This window comes from Danio rerio, chromosome 15 (assembly GCF_049306965.1).
Source record: "Danio rerio strain Tuebingen ecotype United States chromosome 15, GRCz12tu, whole genome shotgun sequence".
Classification (NCBI taxonomy): Eukaryota; Metazoa; Chordata; class Actinopteri; order Cypriniformes; family Danionidae; genus Danio; species Danio rerio.
Window position 1 is genome coordinate 51,275,001 of NC_133190.1, and position 15,000 is coordinate 51,290,000.

At 38.7% G+C, this 15,000-nt stretch overlaps 2 protein-coding genes across 3 annotated transcripts in view; one reads left to right on the forward strand and one right to left on the reverse strand.

The window, feature by feature from the left end:
• The window catches only part of phox2a (paired like homeobox 2A), an 8,774-nt gene extending 5,623 nt beyond the window's left edge, over window positions 1-3,151 (forward strand). The window contains exon 3 of the mRNA NM_207070.2: window positions 1-3,151. This exon is cut by the window's left edge and continues 230 nt beyond it. Coding sequence (NP_996953.2) covers window positions 1-202 — 202 coding nt within the window. The 3' untranslated portion in view covers window positions 203-3,151.
• Window positions 3,152-6,527: 3,376 nt separating this feature from the next.
• Window positions 6,528-15,000, reverse strand: part of inppl1a (inositol polyphosphate phosphatase-like 1a) — a 53,938-nt gene continuing 45,465 nt past the window's right edge. Inside the window, exons 22-28 of one of the 2 annotated variants that reach the window (XM_073922753.1) lie at window positions 12,245-12,400; window positions 11,901-11,982; window positions 11,636-11,761; window positions 10,632-11,113; window positions 9,429-9,697; window positions 8,907-9,046; window positions 6,528-8,508 (exon numbers count right to left, since the gene is read on the reverse strand). In XM_073922753.1, coding sequence (XP_073778854.1) covers window positions 8,415-8,508; window positions 8,907-9,046; window positions 9,429-9,697; window positions 10,632-11,113; window positions 11,636-11,761; window positions 11,901-11,982; window positions 12,245-12,400 — 1,349 coding nt within the window. In that variant the 3' untranslated portion in view covers window positions 6,528-8,414. 2 annotated transcript variants of the gene reach the window in all.

The window sequence follows — 15,000 nt, forward strand, 5'->3', positions numbered from 1 at the left end:
CTTCAGCCCCGCCTCCATCTCCCCCGCCCTCAAGAGCTCACCCTGGCCCAGCCTGGGCTCTGGGACCCCGGGGCCCACACACACGCACACGCAGGAGCTGCTGAAGGCCTGGCAGCCGGCGGACAGTATGAGCGGACCCTTCGCCGGGGTCCTGTCCAGCTTCCACAGGAAAAACAACACCATCAAGAGCAACCTCTTCTAGAGCCCCGCGCTGACTCTGGACTCGCTCACAGTAAAGACTCGTGCACAACGCTAGCGTTATCACTCGCGTTTATCGTCAGCGTTTGTCGCTCGCATTTATCATCTGAATTTGTCGCTCACGTTTATCGCCCGAGTATGTCGCTCGCATTTATCGTCATCATTTGTATCTCACGCTGATCATCTGAGTTTGTCGCTCTCGTTTTTTATTGTTGTTTGTCGCTCACATTTATTGTCTGAGTTTGTCGCTCGCATTTACCATCTGAGTTTGTCACTCGCGCTTATCACTGTTTTTCGCTCGCATTTATCGTCTGAGTTTGTCACTCGCATTAACAATCTGAGTTTGTTGCTTGCGTTTATTATCAGCGTTTGTCACTGCCGTTTATTATCCGAGTTGACTTTTTCGCTTGCATTTATTAACTAAGTTTGTCACTCGTGTTTATCACCACCGTTTGTCGCTCGCATTTATTGTCTGAGTTTGTCGCTCGCATTCACCATCTGAGTTTGTCGCTCGTGTTTATCATCAGCGTTTGTCGCTTGCGTTTATCATGAGTTTGTCGCTCACTTTTATCATTGAAGTTTGTCATTCACATTGTCTTCAGCATTTGTCGCTGGTGTTTATCATCATTATTTGTCACTGGCGTTTATCATCCGAGTTTGACATTCGCATTTATTATGATTTTGTCGCTTGCGTTTATTATCAAAGTTTGTCACTCACATTTATTGTCGCTCGCATTAACAATCTGAGTTTGTTGCTTGCGTTTAATATCAGCGTTTGTCACTGCCGTTTATTATCCGAGTTTGACGTTCGCGTCTATCATGAATTTGTTGCTTGCGTTTATGATGACTTTGTCGCTCGCATTTATTAACTAAGTTTGTCGCTCGTGTTTATCATCACCATTTGTCGCTTGCATTTATTGTCTGAGTTTGTTGCTCGCATTCACCATCTAAGCTTGTCGCTCGCGTTTATTCGAGTTTAATGTTCGCATTTATCATGAGTTTGTCGCTCGCGTTTATGAACTAAGTTTGTCACTCGCGTTTATCATCAGCGTTTATCACTCGCATTTATTGTTCGAGTTTGTTGCTCACATTAACCATCTGAGTTTGTTGCTCGTGTTTATTGTCTGAGTATGTTGTTCACATTTATCGTCAGTGTTTTTCACTTGAATTTATCGTCTTTGTTCACTCTCGTTTATTGTCAGCATTTGTTGTTTGTGTTTATCATCAGCGTTTGTCACTCTCGTTTATCATCTGCGTTTGTCACTCTCATATATTATCAGCGTTTGTCACTCTCGTTTAATCAGCGTTTGTTACTCGCGTCTATCTTCAGCCGTCAGTAATTGTTTTACGGGTGAGTGAACATGCAAAATCACTTCCTGACACTAGATGGTGCCTGATAAAAAAATACTTAATAAGAAATACCAATGCAATGCCACAGCAATTCGTAACTTTTTAATTTTTAAAAAGCTTTACTTTGATGCGCTTTAATATGATAAGTATATATTAATTAATACACACAAACACCTGAGCTGCATGAAAAATTGAATACTAAAGTATGTACGAATTCCGATGTAATACTGTATTTGATTTTGACTTTACTTTTACTTTACTGTCTATATAGTATGAAAATTAATAGAATGAATGGAATTCGAATGTACTAATGTCATTTGTCGTTATGACGTGATCTATCTACGTTAGTAGCATCACTTTACTCAAATTGTTGGTCATTTGAGTACTTCTCGCCTGCTGTTTTTTTTTCCGAATACTATATATTCGAATACTATGTTCATTTTTGCATACTATATAGTAGGGAGGGATACGATTTGAGCCTCAGCCCTATTCAAATATTTGCAGGAAAAAGTCGCGTGCCATGAAATAAAATTAAACAGAGCTCAGAACAAATTTCTGCGTAATCGGCTAGATCGTTTTGTGCTTGAGTGCCACCAAGTGGTGTTTTAGTGTAACTTCAACAATGAACAAAAGCTGCAATCTCATTGGTTGGACAGTTTTTAAGTGTTTTTTTTTTTAAATAAACGACAATTTTTTGTCTAGGGTTTTGTGCATTTGGTGTGCACGCTCACATTAGCGCTCTTCGTTTAGTCGTGAGGTGTTAAACGTCGACGATAATCGTGCGATAATAATCATGGTGTGCACGAGTCTTAAGAGTTCACTTGTTCATCTGTTAATGCATTATTATTATTATCACACATCTTCTGGCAGACGTTCAGTTAGAAGCAGGTTAACTGTAGATATACTGCCATCCAAAGGCAGAGCGCAGTAGCTACACTTTGTGTCTTAAAGGGACAGTTCACCCAAAAATGTGAACCATTGATAGCGTCTACATTTGGTAGATGTGAATTAAATGAGAAGTTTCAACCGTAAAAAACATGATTTAATGCAGAAACAAGCAAACATGATGGCCAGTTTCATCTTAATGGTGCATTAACTGATGATCCCAGATCAGCTCTTACTGTACGCTGATGTGCTTTACTTACTGTCCTGTCGGCACTTCTGTTCAGTGTGTGTGTGAGAGAGATGTTTGTGTGTTTGCATGAATGTGTAAGAGAGAAATTGTGAGTGATTGTGTGTGTTTGAGTGTGCAATGCTTGTTTCTGTGTGTATTTCTGTCTATAAGAGCGAGCGAGACGAGTGTGTTTGTGTTTATTTGTCTAAGTGTGTGTGTGTGACCCCAGAAATAAGCGTAGTTAAGCCACATGTAGTTAATTTATTAAAGAAAAAAAAAAGAAAAAAACTAAACAAAAACTGTTGGGAAGGTCAGATGATTTTTTTAAGCTAGGCTTTTATTGAGAAATATTTTGTAAATATTAATATAAATACGATGTAGGTTTTTTTATGTTTTCTGGCTCCAGTGCACGCCATTGTGTTTCCTGAATGACCTGCTGTATATATTAATCAAAAAAGTCACTGAATAAAGACACTGAGAATCAATAAAGAGCGTCATTTGTATTTCGTCATAAAATTATCTTAAGACATGCACATATCATAAAATATTTTCACCTTTTTCTACTAAATTTATTTGAAATTTCAGACATGAAATGCATTTAATAAGTCAACAGGAAGGCAATAAAAGTCCTTAGTAAAAAAGGGGACTTTTATTATGACACTCAACAGGTGAACATCAGAGTACATTTATTTACATGGTCCTGATGGTATGTGAGTTATCAGGGGACTCTTATTATGATAGCGTGTTTAGCAGGTACATTTATTTTTCACAAGTTGATTGGAGTGTTATAATAAAAGTCCTCTTTTTTTGTTTTTATAAATGTCACTACTGTCAATTAAATTCAACATTTTGACAACATGAATTTCAGTCCTTTAAAGTCCTCTACATTTTTAAACTAAATGCATTTGAAGCTTCAGATATGACACATTTAATAAGATAATTTTTTAACATTAAATCACTGCCAATTAATTGAATAATTTTACAACATGAAGGCAATAAAAGTCCTCAGGTATATAAAAAAAAAACAATCTGAGGACTATTATTGTGAAAGTCAACAGGTGAACGTCAGAGTACATTTAGTTACACGGTCCTCAAAGTATGTGAATTATTAAGGGACTTTTATTTTGATGGTGTGTTTTGCAGGTGCATTTTAGAGGACTTTTATTGTTAATCTGTTGATTGGATTTTTTCATCAGTTGATTGGAGTGTTATAATAAAAGTCCTTTAAATTTTTAAACTAAATGTATTTAAAACTTCAGATATGACTCGCATTTAATATGATAACTTTTTAATATAAAATCAATGCCAATGAAATTTAACAATTCCACAACATGAAGACAATAAAAGGCCTCAGGTATAAAAAAAAAACAATCTGAGGACTTTTATTATTACACTCAATGGGTGAACGTCAGAGTATATTTGTTTACATGGTCTACATGTGAATTATCAGGGGACTTTTATTATGATAGTTTGTTAAGCAGGTGCATTTAGAGGGCATTTATTTGTCACAAGTTAATTATAGGGTTATAATGAAAACCCTCTCATTTTTTTTCATCTGCCGCCCATAAAAAAAAGTCGAGATTTTTTGACCAGCTGGTTGGAGAGTTATAATAAAAGTCCTCAACTTTTTTAAAATATAAAATTACCACTGTCAGTTAAATTCAACAACTTGACATCATGAAGGCAACAGAAGTCCTCATGTAAAAAAAAAAAAAAAAAAAAAACAGGACTGTGTTCTTATTTTAACACACAACAGGTGAAAATTAGGTGACATTTATTTACACAGTTCTGATAGTATGACAGGGCACTTGTACTTGAGTTTTTTTTACCTGCTGATCAGAGGCTAATAAAAGTCCTCTGATTTTTCACCTGCTGAATGGGGTGTTATAATAAAGGGGAATTATCAGAGGACTCTTATTATGATAGTGTGTTTAGCAGGTGCAGTTCAAGTGTGCCGCAAGCCTGTGTTTGAGTGAAGGTTTCGGCCGTTAGATCGCCCTCTGGGGGCTGGCTGCAGTACAAGTCATAAAGCCCGCCTCCTCTGTGTTAATGAAGGAGACTTGAGCCCAAATAAAAAAATTAATTACACTTGCAATAAAATGTCCCGAAAGATGGTTCTGGTGGATTAAGGCACTGGTTATTGTGCTGAAATAGGTGCAGATCTTCATTTTTGTAAACAGTTTGTTTTTAGCAGTAATTTAATGCTGGGCGTGTCATCGTGATTGACAGCTGTGATTGACAGTTTCTCAAAGAAAATGAGTTCAGCAGTAAACTATAGTTTCCGACATACATGATCTGGTGGAACACTGTTTATTCGCTAATTTCAGGGCTTTTTTCGGGCTTTATTAGTTTGCTGATACACGCCTAACCACCCAGATAGCAAAACACAGTTCCGGCTGCCGGAGACTTACCCCTCAGAGCTCAGACTGACTACCTCTGCTGGACCTACTCCGGATGCCTGGACTCACTGCCCGATTCCAGCCCGAGTCAATCGAGCCAGATGCGGCGGCCCGGAGCTGGCGCGATTGAATATATAAAACCCTCATATTTGTTAACGTTATTACATCCATTTGTGTTGATATGACAGCAAACGCATGCTGAGAAGTTCGGGGGGCGTGGTTGATTTTACATAAAGCGTTTGATTGGAAGCTCGACTCCACTCATTTTCACGGCTCCTCCTCTGGCTCCATCAGACAGTCCTTCTGCGCATGTCAAGGCTCCAATTCTTTTGTCTTTTGCGACAGTTTGTGCCCGTCAAGCAGGCGTTTTGCCCTCAAGGCGTTCAATGGGAAAAAGGGCTGTCGCGTCGTCCATATTTTTTACAGTCATTGGTGCAGTTTAGAGGACTTTCATTGTTTACCTGCTGATTAGAGAGTTAAAATAAAAGTCATCTTATTTTTTTTAACGTGCTGACCACAAGTCTAGAGTTTTTTTTACCAGCTGATTGGAGTGTTATAATAAAAGTCCTTTTTGATTTTTCTACTAATGATTGAAATAAATGTAATTGATACTTCAGATATGACACGCATTTAATAAGATAACTTTTAATATAAAACCACTGCCAATTAAATTTAAAAACTCGACAACATGAAGGCAATAAATGTCCTCAGGTATAAACAAAAACAAGCATTTCTTTTATTATGACACTCAAGAGGTGAACGTCACTACATTTAGTTTCACGGTCCTCAAAGTATGTCAGTTATCAGGGGACTCTTATTATGACTGTGTTTAGCTGGTGCAGTTTAGAGGACTTTTATTATTCACCTGCTGATTGGAGTTTAAAAAAGTCCTTTGATTTTCTACCAGCTGACTGGTGTTATAATAAAAGTCCTCTGATTTTTCCACCTGCTGATTGGTGCTGTAATAAAAGTCCTCTTAATTTTCACCTGCTGATTGGCGTTATAATAAAAACCCTTATAATTTTTGCCAGCTGATTGTTGTTATAATAAAAGTCCTCTGCTATTTCACCTGCTGATTGGTGTAAAAATAAAAGTCCCCTGAATTATACCTGCTAATTGAAGTGTAATAATAAAATAATAAAAATTTTTCACCAGCTGATAGTTTTAATAGATAATAGAAGTCCTCATTGTTTTGTTCACCTGCTGATCACGCTGTCACAATAAAAGTCCTCTAATGTTCGCCTGCTGACCAGAAACTAAAAGCCCTCTGATTTTTCACCTGCTGATAGTTTTATAATAAAAGCTCTTTCATTTTTTTTACCTGCAAACCACACAATTATAAAAAGAGTCCTCTAATATTATGTATCTATTATAAAAAAAATTTTTTTTTAAACATGAGACACACATTTAATAAGCATTTTATAAACATATAAAGTCACTAATCAATTAAATTTGACAACATGAAGGCATGTTAGATTTTAGTTTTTATTAAACTGAAAATGAACAGAAAGCCATTAAACACAAATATTAACACAATAACAGATATTAATGTTCAGAGGATTATGATTATACGGAAATAAGGGAAGGGGGGAAATGAATAAAGTTTAAACAACGATATTCTGCTGGAACATACGCATGCATTCAGGAGAAACACCCCATAATAATTATAACAATATTAAAGACACTGTTAAATAAAACAGATTATAAGTGAAACGAGGAAACAAACTCATCTGAAACTCTCAGAACTAAAACACAAATAAACATGAAGCTGCAGCGCCACCTGCTGACCACACATTGTCAAAATAAGAGTCCTCTGATTTTCACCCGCTGAACAGACTGAGTAATAAAATCATCAGATTAAAACAATCTAACACTCATCAATAGGCGAATTATCAGAGGACTCTTATTATGACAGGTGTTATAGTTTTAATCGCTCCAATCAGCAGGTGAATAAAACTCCTCTGATATTTCGCCAGCTGACTGGAGAGTTAAAATAAGTCCACAAATAGTTTTACCTGCTGACCACATTATCATAATAAGAGTCCTCCAATTTTCACCTGCTGACCAGACAGTTTAACAAGTCCTTTTATTAAGACAGGTGGACGCTAGAGGACTTTTATTTAGACACACAGTCATGTAAATTATCAGAGAACACTGGTAAAAGTCCTCTGATTTTTAACAGCTGATTGGCATGTTATAATAAAACATATTTATCTGTTGACCACACACTGTCATAATAAGAGTCCTCTAATTGGAATTGTAAAAACCCTCAGATTTTTTTTTACCTGCAGTGTCATGAGTCGTAAAATTGCTGACTGATAAGCATGTCACAATAAAAGTCTTCTGATAGTCACTTGCAGTGTCATAATACGTCCTTTCTCGAGTTCACTATTGGCAGTCATAATAAAAATTCTTCTTTTATTGCTAACTGTGTTGTAATAAAAGTCCCGATTTTTTTTTACCTTTGATGTCTTTAATCCTCTTAAATTCTCTGACTGATAAGCATGTCATAATAAAAGTCCTCTGACAGTCTCTTGAAGCATCATATTAAGAGTCCTTTCATATGAGTATCCTGTTAAAAGTCCTCATTTCCTGACTGAAGTGTTTATCATAACACAAGTCCTCTTATATTTGCAGTCATTAAAGTGTCATAATAAAAGTCCTCTTATATTTCTGACTGATGAGTGTTGTATAAAAGCCCTCAGCTTTTTCCACATGCAGTATCATAAAAGTACTTTTGCATATTCACAAATGAGTGTATCATAATAAAAGTCCTTTTGTATTTGCTGACTGGTGTCTGCAAATAAAAGTCCTCAGGTTGTTTAACCAGCAGTTTCATAATAAAAATCCTTTCATATTCACTTATGAGAGTATCATAATAAAAGTCCTCTTTATTATCTGAATTAGGAGTGTTTGCCATATTTAAAGTCCTCTTATATTAACTGTGTGGTGGGTGTGTCATAATAAAAGTCTGATATTCGCCTGGCGACCAGACTGTAAATGAAAGTTTCCATACAAATTACACAACACAAAAACTCACAAAATACACACAAGTCATCAGGGAACATCTTCAAGTCACAATGATTTGGCTTTTTTCCCTTTCCTTAGCATGCAGTTATTAATAGTTAACGCTTCAGTCACCTTTGGAGGTGAGGAATGTTCTGTTGATGTCACTTCCTCCTGACGACAGGAAGCTGAGGGCAGGGCTGTAGTGAAACTGGTTTAAATAAAATGCTGAACTATAAACGACCAACTTTATTACATCTGATTAAATTAAAACTGTTCTCAGGTCAGATTCACCAGTGCAATATTTGTCAGGAAGGCACAGCTGCTGAGGCCGGATCGTGATTGGCTCACTTCTGCTGCTGCTTCAGGCTGGCCAACAGGATCTTCTTGTGGGCGGGGTCACGAACCCCTGCCTCCTCCAAATCCTCCTCGGTGATGTCACTGCAGCAGAGAGATGTGATTGGATGAGCATATCAAGCACTGGATGAATACTTTAATCAACTATTGATGAGCGGATGAGAAAAGTAACAGGCATCATGTGACATTATTTATTCCTTATGCATTATCCTTTATTATTGCATGAATAATGACTAACAAACACCAAAGATTACACTGAAAAATTGCTAAAATTTAATTTTTAACTTCATAGCACAATTTATTATATATAATATTAATCTATAATACTTTTGTGGTGCATCTACACAATTTAAATTTGCTTTAAATATTATAATGTATGATAATGTTTATAATGCAATTTGATGTCTAAAGTTCGTTATGGTAATGGGAAAATAATTTCCATTGCATTTCTGTATATCTATAAGGTGTGTGTGAGTGTGTACCTGAGGAACTCCAGGTCATCCCAGCCATTGTGCAGTAGTCCCTCCTCATAATGCTGAAGGCCGAGCTTCTGGAGCCACTCGCCGACACTGCAGTCCACTGACAGACTACTGCTGCTGCTCTCAGCACCCCACAGACCCCCCTAAACACACACACACACACACGTTATCAGAAACTCCACATCTATAATCCTCTTAGTCTATGCTGACATTATCTTCAGCAGCTCAAACACTCTAATGGCTAATGGACAGACGGCTGCTTCTCACTCAGGGCTGCTGAAGATGCTAATGAGATGAAGAGATGGGCACTAGTGGGCGGGGCTTTTCCCCTCTGATGACACGTACAAATGGAGAATGTCAATCAAAGTGTTTAATAAGTCTGATTAGAACAAACACAGTTAACTCATTTTTCCCATTAGAGGCTGGAGATATTCACACCCTGTTGAGTTCAAACCCTGCATAAACACAAGTTCTGCATAATAGCTCCCCTTTAATAGCATTGGTTCAGTATTGGTGTGTGTTCACCTCCTCCGGCAGGTCCTCAGCGATGCTCTCCTCCTGGATGGGATGTGAAGGGAAGCTCAGACCCCTCAGCTGTGGCCCTGTCGGCCCCTGTGAGGCCCCGCGCTCCCTGCCCGATGGATACTCCACCTCACTCAGGGTTTTGGCCATCTGGAGCACCGAACACGACTGATCATCCAGCGCTGAGGCGCCGCCCCCTCTACGGAAAGGGGCGGAGTTTGGACTCAACACAGGTGGAGACTCTATACAGAAGGCCACGCCTCCTCCTGGGGCTGGACGAAATGAGCAAAACACAGAGTCATATATCCTGATAACAGTATTTATTCAATCATTTGCCTTCAGCTTAATTCCTTTATTTATTAAGGGTCGCCACAGCAGAATGAACCGCCAACTATTTAAGCATATGTTTTACATAGCGGATGCCCTTCCAGCTGCAACCCAGTATCGGGAAACAGCCATAACCACTCATTTACACACACACTGATACATTACAGCCAATTTAGTTAATCAATTCCCCTATAGTGCATGTGTTTGGACTATTTATATAATATATATATATATATATATATATATATATATATATATATATATATATATATATATATACACACACACACACACACACACACACACAATATATTCATAATCAGTTAATATTGACCACTCATAAGTGACTCTTCTTGACATTTTAAAGTATATGCTCGAATATGCAGTCATATCGATGTTATTTTTATAAACTAAAACTAAGACTAAAACTATTGGTGGAAACATTTTCGTTAATTAAAATAATTTTTTTTTTAAAAGATCACAATAATTGACAACTAAACTAAACGAAACTATCAACAATCACTGAAAAAGAACTGAAATTAAATAGCAAAACAATAACTGTGTTCAGAATAAACTGACGGAAAACCTGAGCTGTGGCTGTTTTGAGAATCACCAGTAGATGGCGCTTTTACACACACGAACACGTCAGATTATATACAGCAAAGACTAAACGCAAGACTACATACAGAAAATTCTTTGCTATACAAACTTAAACGCTCATTTCATCTTTTCGTCATTTGTAAACTATGTAAAGTTAACTAATTAAATGTAAACGATCTTTAACTACATGCAGGATCTTTAATATGAAGAATTTATTTTATTTGTTTACATTGCATTTGTAACATATAAAGTAAAATTTTTTTTATCACAGAGCCCTACCTCCTCCTGGGGGTGGAGTCAAGCCGGGAGACACCAATGGTTTGGACGGCGGGGGGATTTTACCGTCAGCGAGATCTGAAAATACCCGCGGTTTCCCGAATGAGTTTTCTGACATCTCCAGAGCAGCCTTGGGCAGTGGCGGTGGAGGGAAATCCGGTGGGGGGCGGTTCAGCGAGCCAGCGTGGGGTCCAATATTCCCATCATCCTCTGATGAGCCCTCTTCACTGATTGGTCGAACCGAGCGTCCAGATGTCTGCCAGCGGCCCTGGGCGGAGCTTCCACTGGGAGGTTTGCTCTTCCCCACACTGCCAGCAGGGGGAGCCGTCGTCTTATTGGCCAGCGGAGGGAGGGCGGAGCCTGGGAGTATATCAGAAGCCAGAGCAGCTGATTGGTTGGGGACGCCTTCTAGAATGTAGTAGGCGGGGTTATTGAAGCTGTTTTTGCATGTTGTGGCGTCGCTCTCAAATGGATCCTGCTTGCCTCTGTTGGAGAAACAAAGATTCGTTTCACTCAATAGTTATTAATAATTATTTAAACATCACTCAAATTATGTTTACGGTTGTTTGACAATTATTTTCCCTCATATCTCAGAACCCCGATGCCCTTTCACAAAACTCTAGACACGCACAGCTCTAACGGCCCATTCACAGTGTAAAGGCTTCCCATTCACTTTGAATAGGTGACGTCAGGCGTTGCTGAACTGCATTGTGGATCTGTTGGCACCGTTTCAGTGGCGTTGCTCGCTGCAGAAGTTGGAACTTTCTCAACTTTTCAAGCGCCGACTGAAGCGTCAGCCAATCAGATCGCTGTATGCAAATACACCAGCTCAGACAGTAGTTGATTGCGGACTAATTTCATTGGCTGATGCTGCTATGATGATCGCGTCAGCCCCAACTTCAGACACGCCCACTGTCGAACATGACGCTGACACCCCGTGTGAATGCACCGTAAACTAACTTTACTTTTAAACTCAACTCAGTATGGGTGTGTGTGTGTGTGTAGACCTGTTGTGCGTGTTCTCCTCTTTAGTGTGTGTGTGTCTGCTGGTGCTGCTCTTCTCTCCCTCCTCTGAGACTCTGCTGAGTTCTGCTGATCCGTGTTTCCTGATGCTGCTGCTGCTGCTGGTCGGTCTGCAGGAACAGAAGCGTCACTGCGTTTAACTGCTTCACATTAACACTGCTAATAGGCATCTTTGGATGGAAACACTGCTACTGTGTGTGTGTGGGTGTGTGTGTGTGTGTGTGTTTGTGTGTGTGTGTTTAGACTCACTTTACATAATCATGTGATGATCGAGGAGGAAGAGTTCTGCCCTTTGGGCCGCCCATGTCGTCTTTATCCACACTGATCCACTCTGAGGAGCACACACACATACACACACACACACACACACACACACACACACACACACACACACACACACACACACACACACACATAAAGATTATTATCAGCTTAAGGAAATTAAGTTTGATGATGTATTTCCAACTGAAGATGAATATTGAGTAGGGGCGGAGTTTAACTGTTAAGCTCCGCCTTTTATCTGTGGCTCTCAGCACACACACAGTCGGTGTAATTAATGTGTGATTGAGTGTGTGTGTGTGTGTGTTTCTCACCGTAGAGCCGTTCTCTGGTGCCCATGCGCTCTGATGGCACGCGGACCCTCATGGAGCCGCGGATGTTTCCGGTTTCCTCGCCGCGGTGAGAGAGATACGTGTGAAACTGCTGCGCTGTGCTGCCGATCATAGACTTCAGAGCCAGAACACACTCGCCTGCACACACACACACAAACCCAAACACAGAGAGAGAGAGACAGAAACCCACATAAACTTTGATGAAAAATCAGAGATCTATTTTATTTAAATAATCATTATTACCTATTTACTAAAATAAATTATCACAAAAGTGACACAATTACATTTTGAAGCAGTTTCAAGCACACATTTAAGCATTAAAAATTCTAATTCACCTCCATTTCCCATAGAAACCCGGTACGTTACTCTAAGTGCCGCCACCAGATGGCGCTCCAGCAGTGTTGATAGAGTAGTTAAAGGGACAGTTCACCCAGAAGAGAAATTATCCTGCTAATTTACTCACCCACAGCTCATCCGATGTAGCTTTATTCCAGTGGAACATTAAAACTAGAACTACGAGGTGGTCATTTGGACTGGTTTTAGTTTTTGTAATTTATTTGTATTTTTTTATTGACCCATCATGCAACAGTGCACAAATACCCTGCTTTTACTAGAATACAGCTTAGAGGCAGTAGTGCGTTTAACAGTACTAATAAGATTAAGAAAAAACAACCAATAATTTAAATGAAATATTCTAACATCAGCTCCCTGAAATACATTTACTCTACATTTCCATATGCGCTCAGACCAGTGGTCACCAAACTTGTTCCTGGAGGGCCGGTGTCCTGCAGATTTTAGCTCCAACCCTAATCAAACACACCTGAACAAGCTAATCAAGCTCTTGCTAGGTATACTTGAAACATTCAGGCAGGTGTGCTGAGGCAAGCTGGAGCTAAACCCTGCAGGGACACCGACCCTCCAGGACCGAGATTGGTGACCCCTGGCTTAGACCTATATGACGATGCTGTGGATTAAAGCTAGTCATATTATAAAAGATGTTCATTTTTTACACTGAGTGATCATTTCACTTTACAAGACGTCAGTGCGTCATCAGGAGCCACGGCTATTGATTGGGACTTGTTTGCATGTGTTTATTTTTATTCTAAAAAAACTTGCCACCATTCACTGCCATTATATAAATAATCATGAACCACAGAGAAAGGGTTCAATATTTTCTGTTATGTTTTACTGAAGAAAAAAGACACCTACACCTTGGATGACCCTGTGTGTGAGTACATTAACAGGAATCTTTCATTTTTGGGTGAACTATTTCTTTAACTAACCAGACTTTAACTTGTCAGACTTTAAAGTCTGACTACTTAAAGTCCGGTTAGGTAAAGTGTGGTTTGTTAAAGCCTGGTTAGTTTAAGTCTGTTTTTTGAGGGAACTATGCCCTCAAATCTGGCTAGTTAAATAGTTATAGTGGTTAGTTAAAGTCTGGTTATTGCAAGTCTAGTAAGTTTAAGTCTGTCTAGTGGTTAGTTAAAGTCTGGTTAGTTTAAGTCTGGTTTGCTAAAGCCTGGTTAGTTTAAGTCTGTTTATAGTCTGGTTTTTGGGAGAACTATCCCTTCAAAGTCTGGCTAGTAAAAGTCTGGTTAGTTAAAGTCTGGTTAGTGCAATTCTAGTAAGTTAAAGTGTGTCTAGTGGTTAAAGTCTGGTAGTTAAAGTCTGGTTAGTTTAAGTCTAGTATGTTTAAGTCTGTCTAGTTTTTGAGTGGAACTACACCTTCAAAGTCTGGCTAGTAAAGTCTGGTTAGTGCAAGTCGAGTAAATTTAAGTCTGTCAAGTGGTTAGTTAAAGTCTGGTTTGTTAAAGCCTGGTTAGTTTAAGTCTGGTTATAGTCTGTTTTTTAGAGGGAACTATCCCTTCAAAGTCTGGCTAGTTAAATCTGGCTAGTTAAAGTCTGGTTAGTGCAAGTCTAGTAAGTTTAAGTCTGTCTAGTGGTTAGTTAAAGTCTGGTTAGTTTAAGTCTGGTTTGTTAAAGCCTGGTTAGTTTAAGTCTGGTTATAGTCTGTTTTTGTGTAAACTATCCCTTTAAAGTCTGGCTAGTTAAAGTCTGGTTAGTGCAAGTCTAGTAAGTTTAAGTCTGTCTAGTGGTTAGTTAAAAGTCTGGTTAGTTTAAGTCTGGTTTGTTAAAGCCTGGTTAGTTTAAGTCTTGTTATAGTCTGTTTTTGTGTAAACTATCCCTTTAAAGTCTGGCTAGTTAAAGTCTGGTTAGTGCAAGTCTAGTAAGTTTAAGTCTGTCTAGTGGTTAGTTAAAGTCTAGTTAGTTAAAGTCTAGTTAGTTTAAGCCTGGTTTGTTAAAGTCTGGTTAGTTTAAGTCTGGTTAAAGTCTGTTTTGTGTAAACTATTGCTTCAAATTCTGGTTAGTTAAAGTCTGGTTAGTTTAAGCCTGGCTAGTTAAAGTCTGGCTAGGTAAAGTCTAGTTAGATTAAGTCTGGCTAGTTAAGATTTGGCTAGTTAAAGTCTGGTTAGTTTAAGCCTGGCTAGTTAAAGTCTGGCTAGGTAAAGTCTATTTAGTTTAAGTCTGGCTAGTTAAATTTTGTCTAGTTAAACTCTGGTTACTGGTGGTGTGGGGAGATGTTGAGTTGTTGAGATGTTGAAGTGCGTTGGGTGTATGGCCATACACGATAAATGTGCAATATAAATGCAATACATTACTTTAAGCCTGGTTAGTTAAAGCCTGGTTAGTGTAAGTATGGTTATTTAGGTCTGGTTAGTTAAAACCTGGTTAGCTAA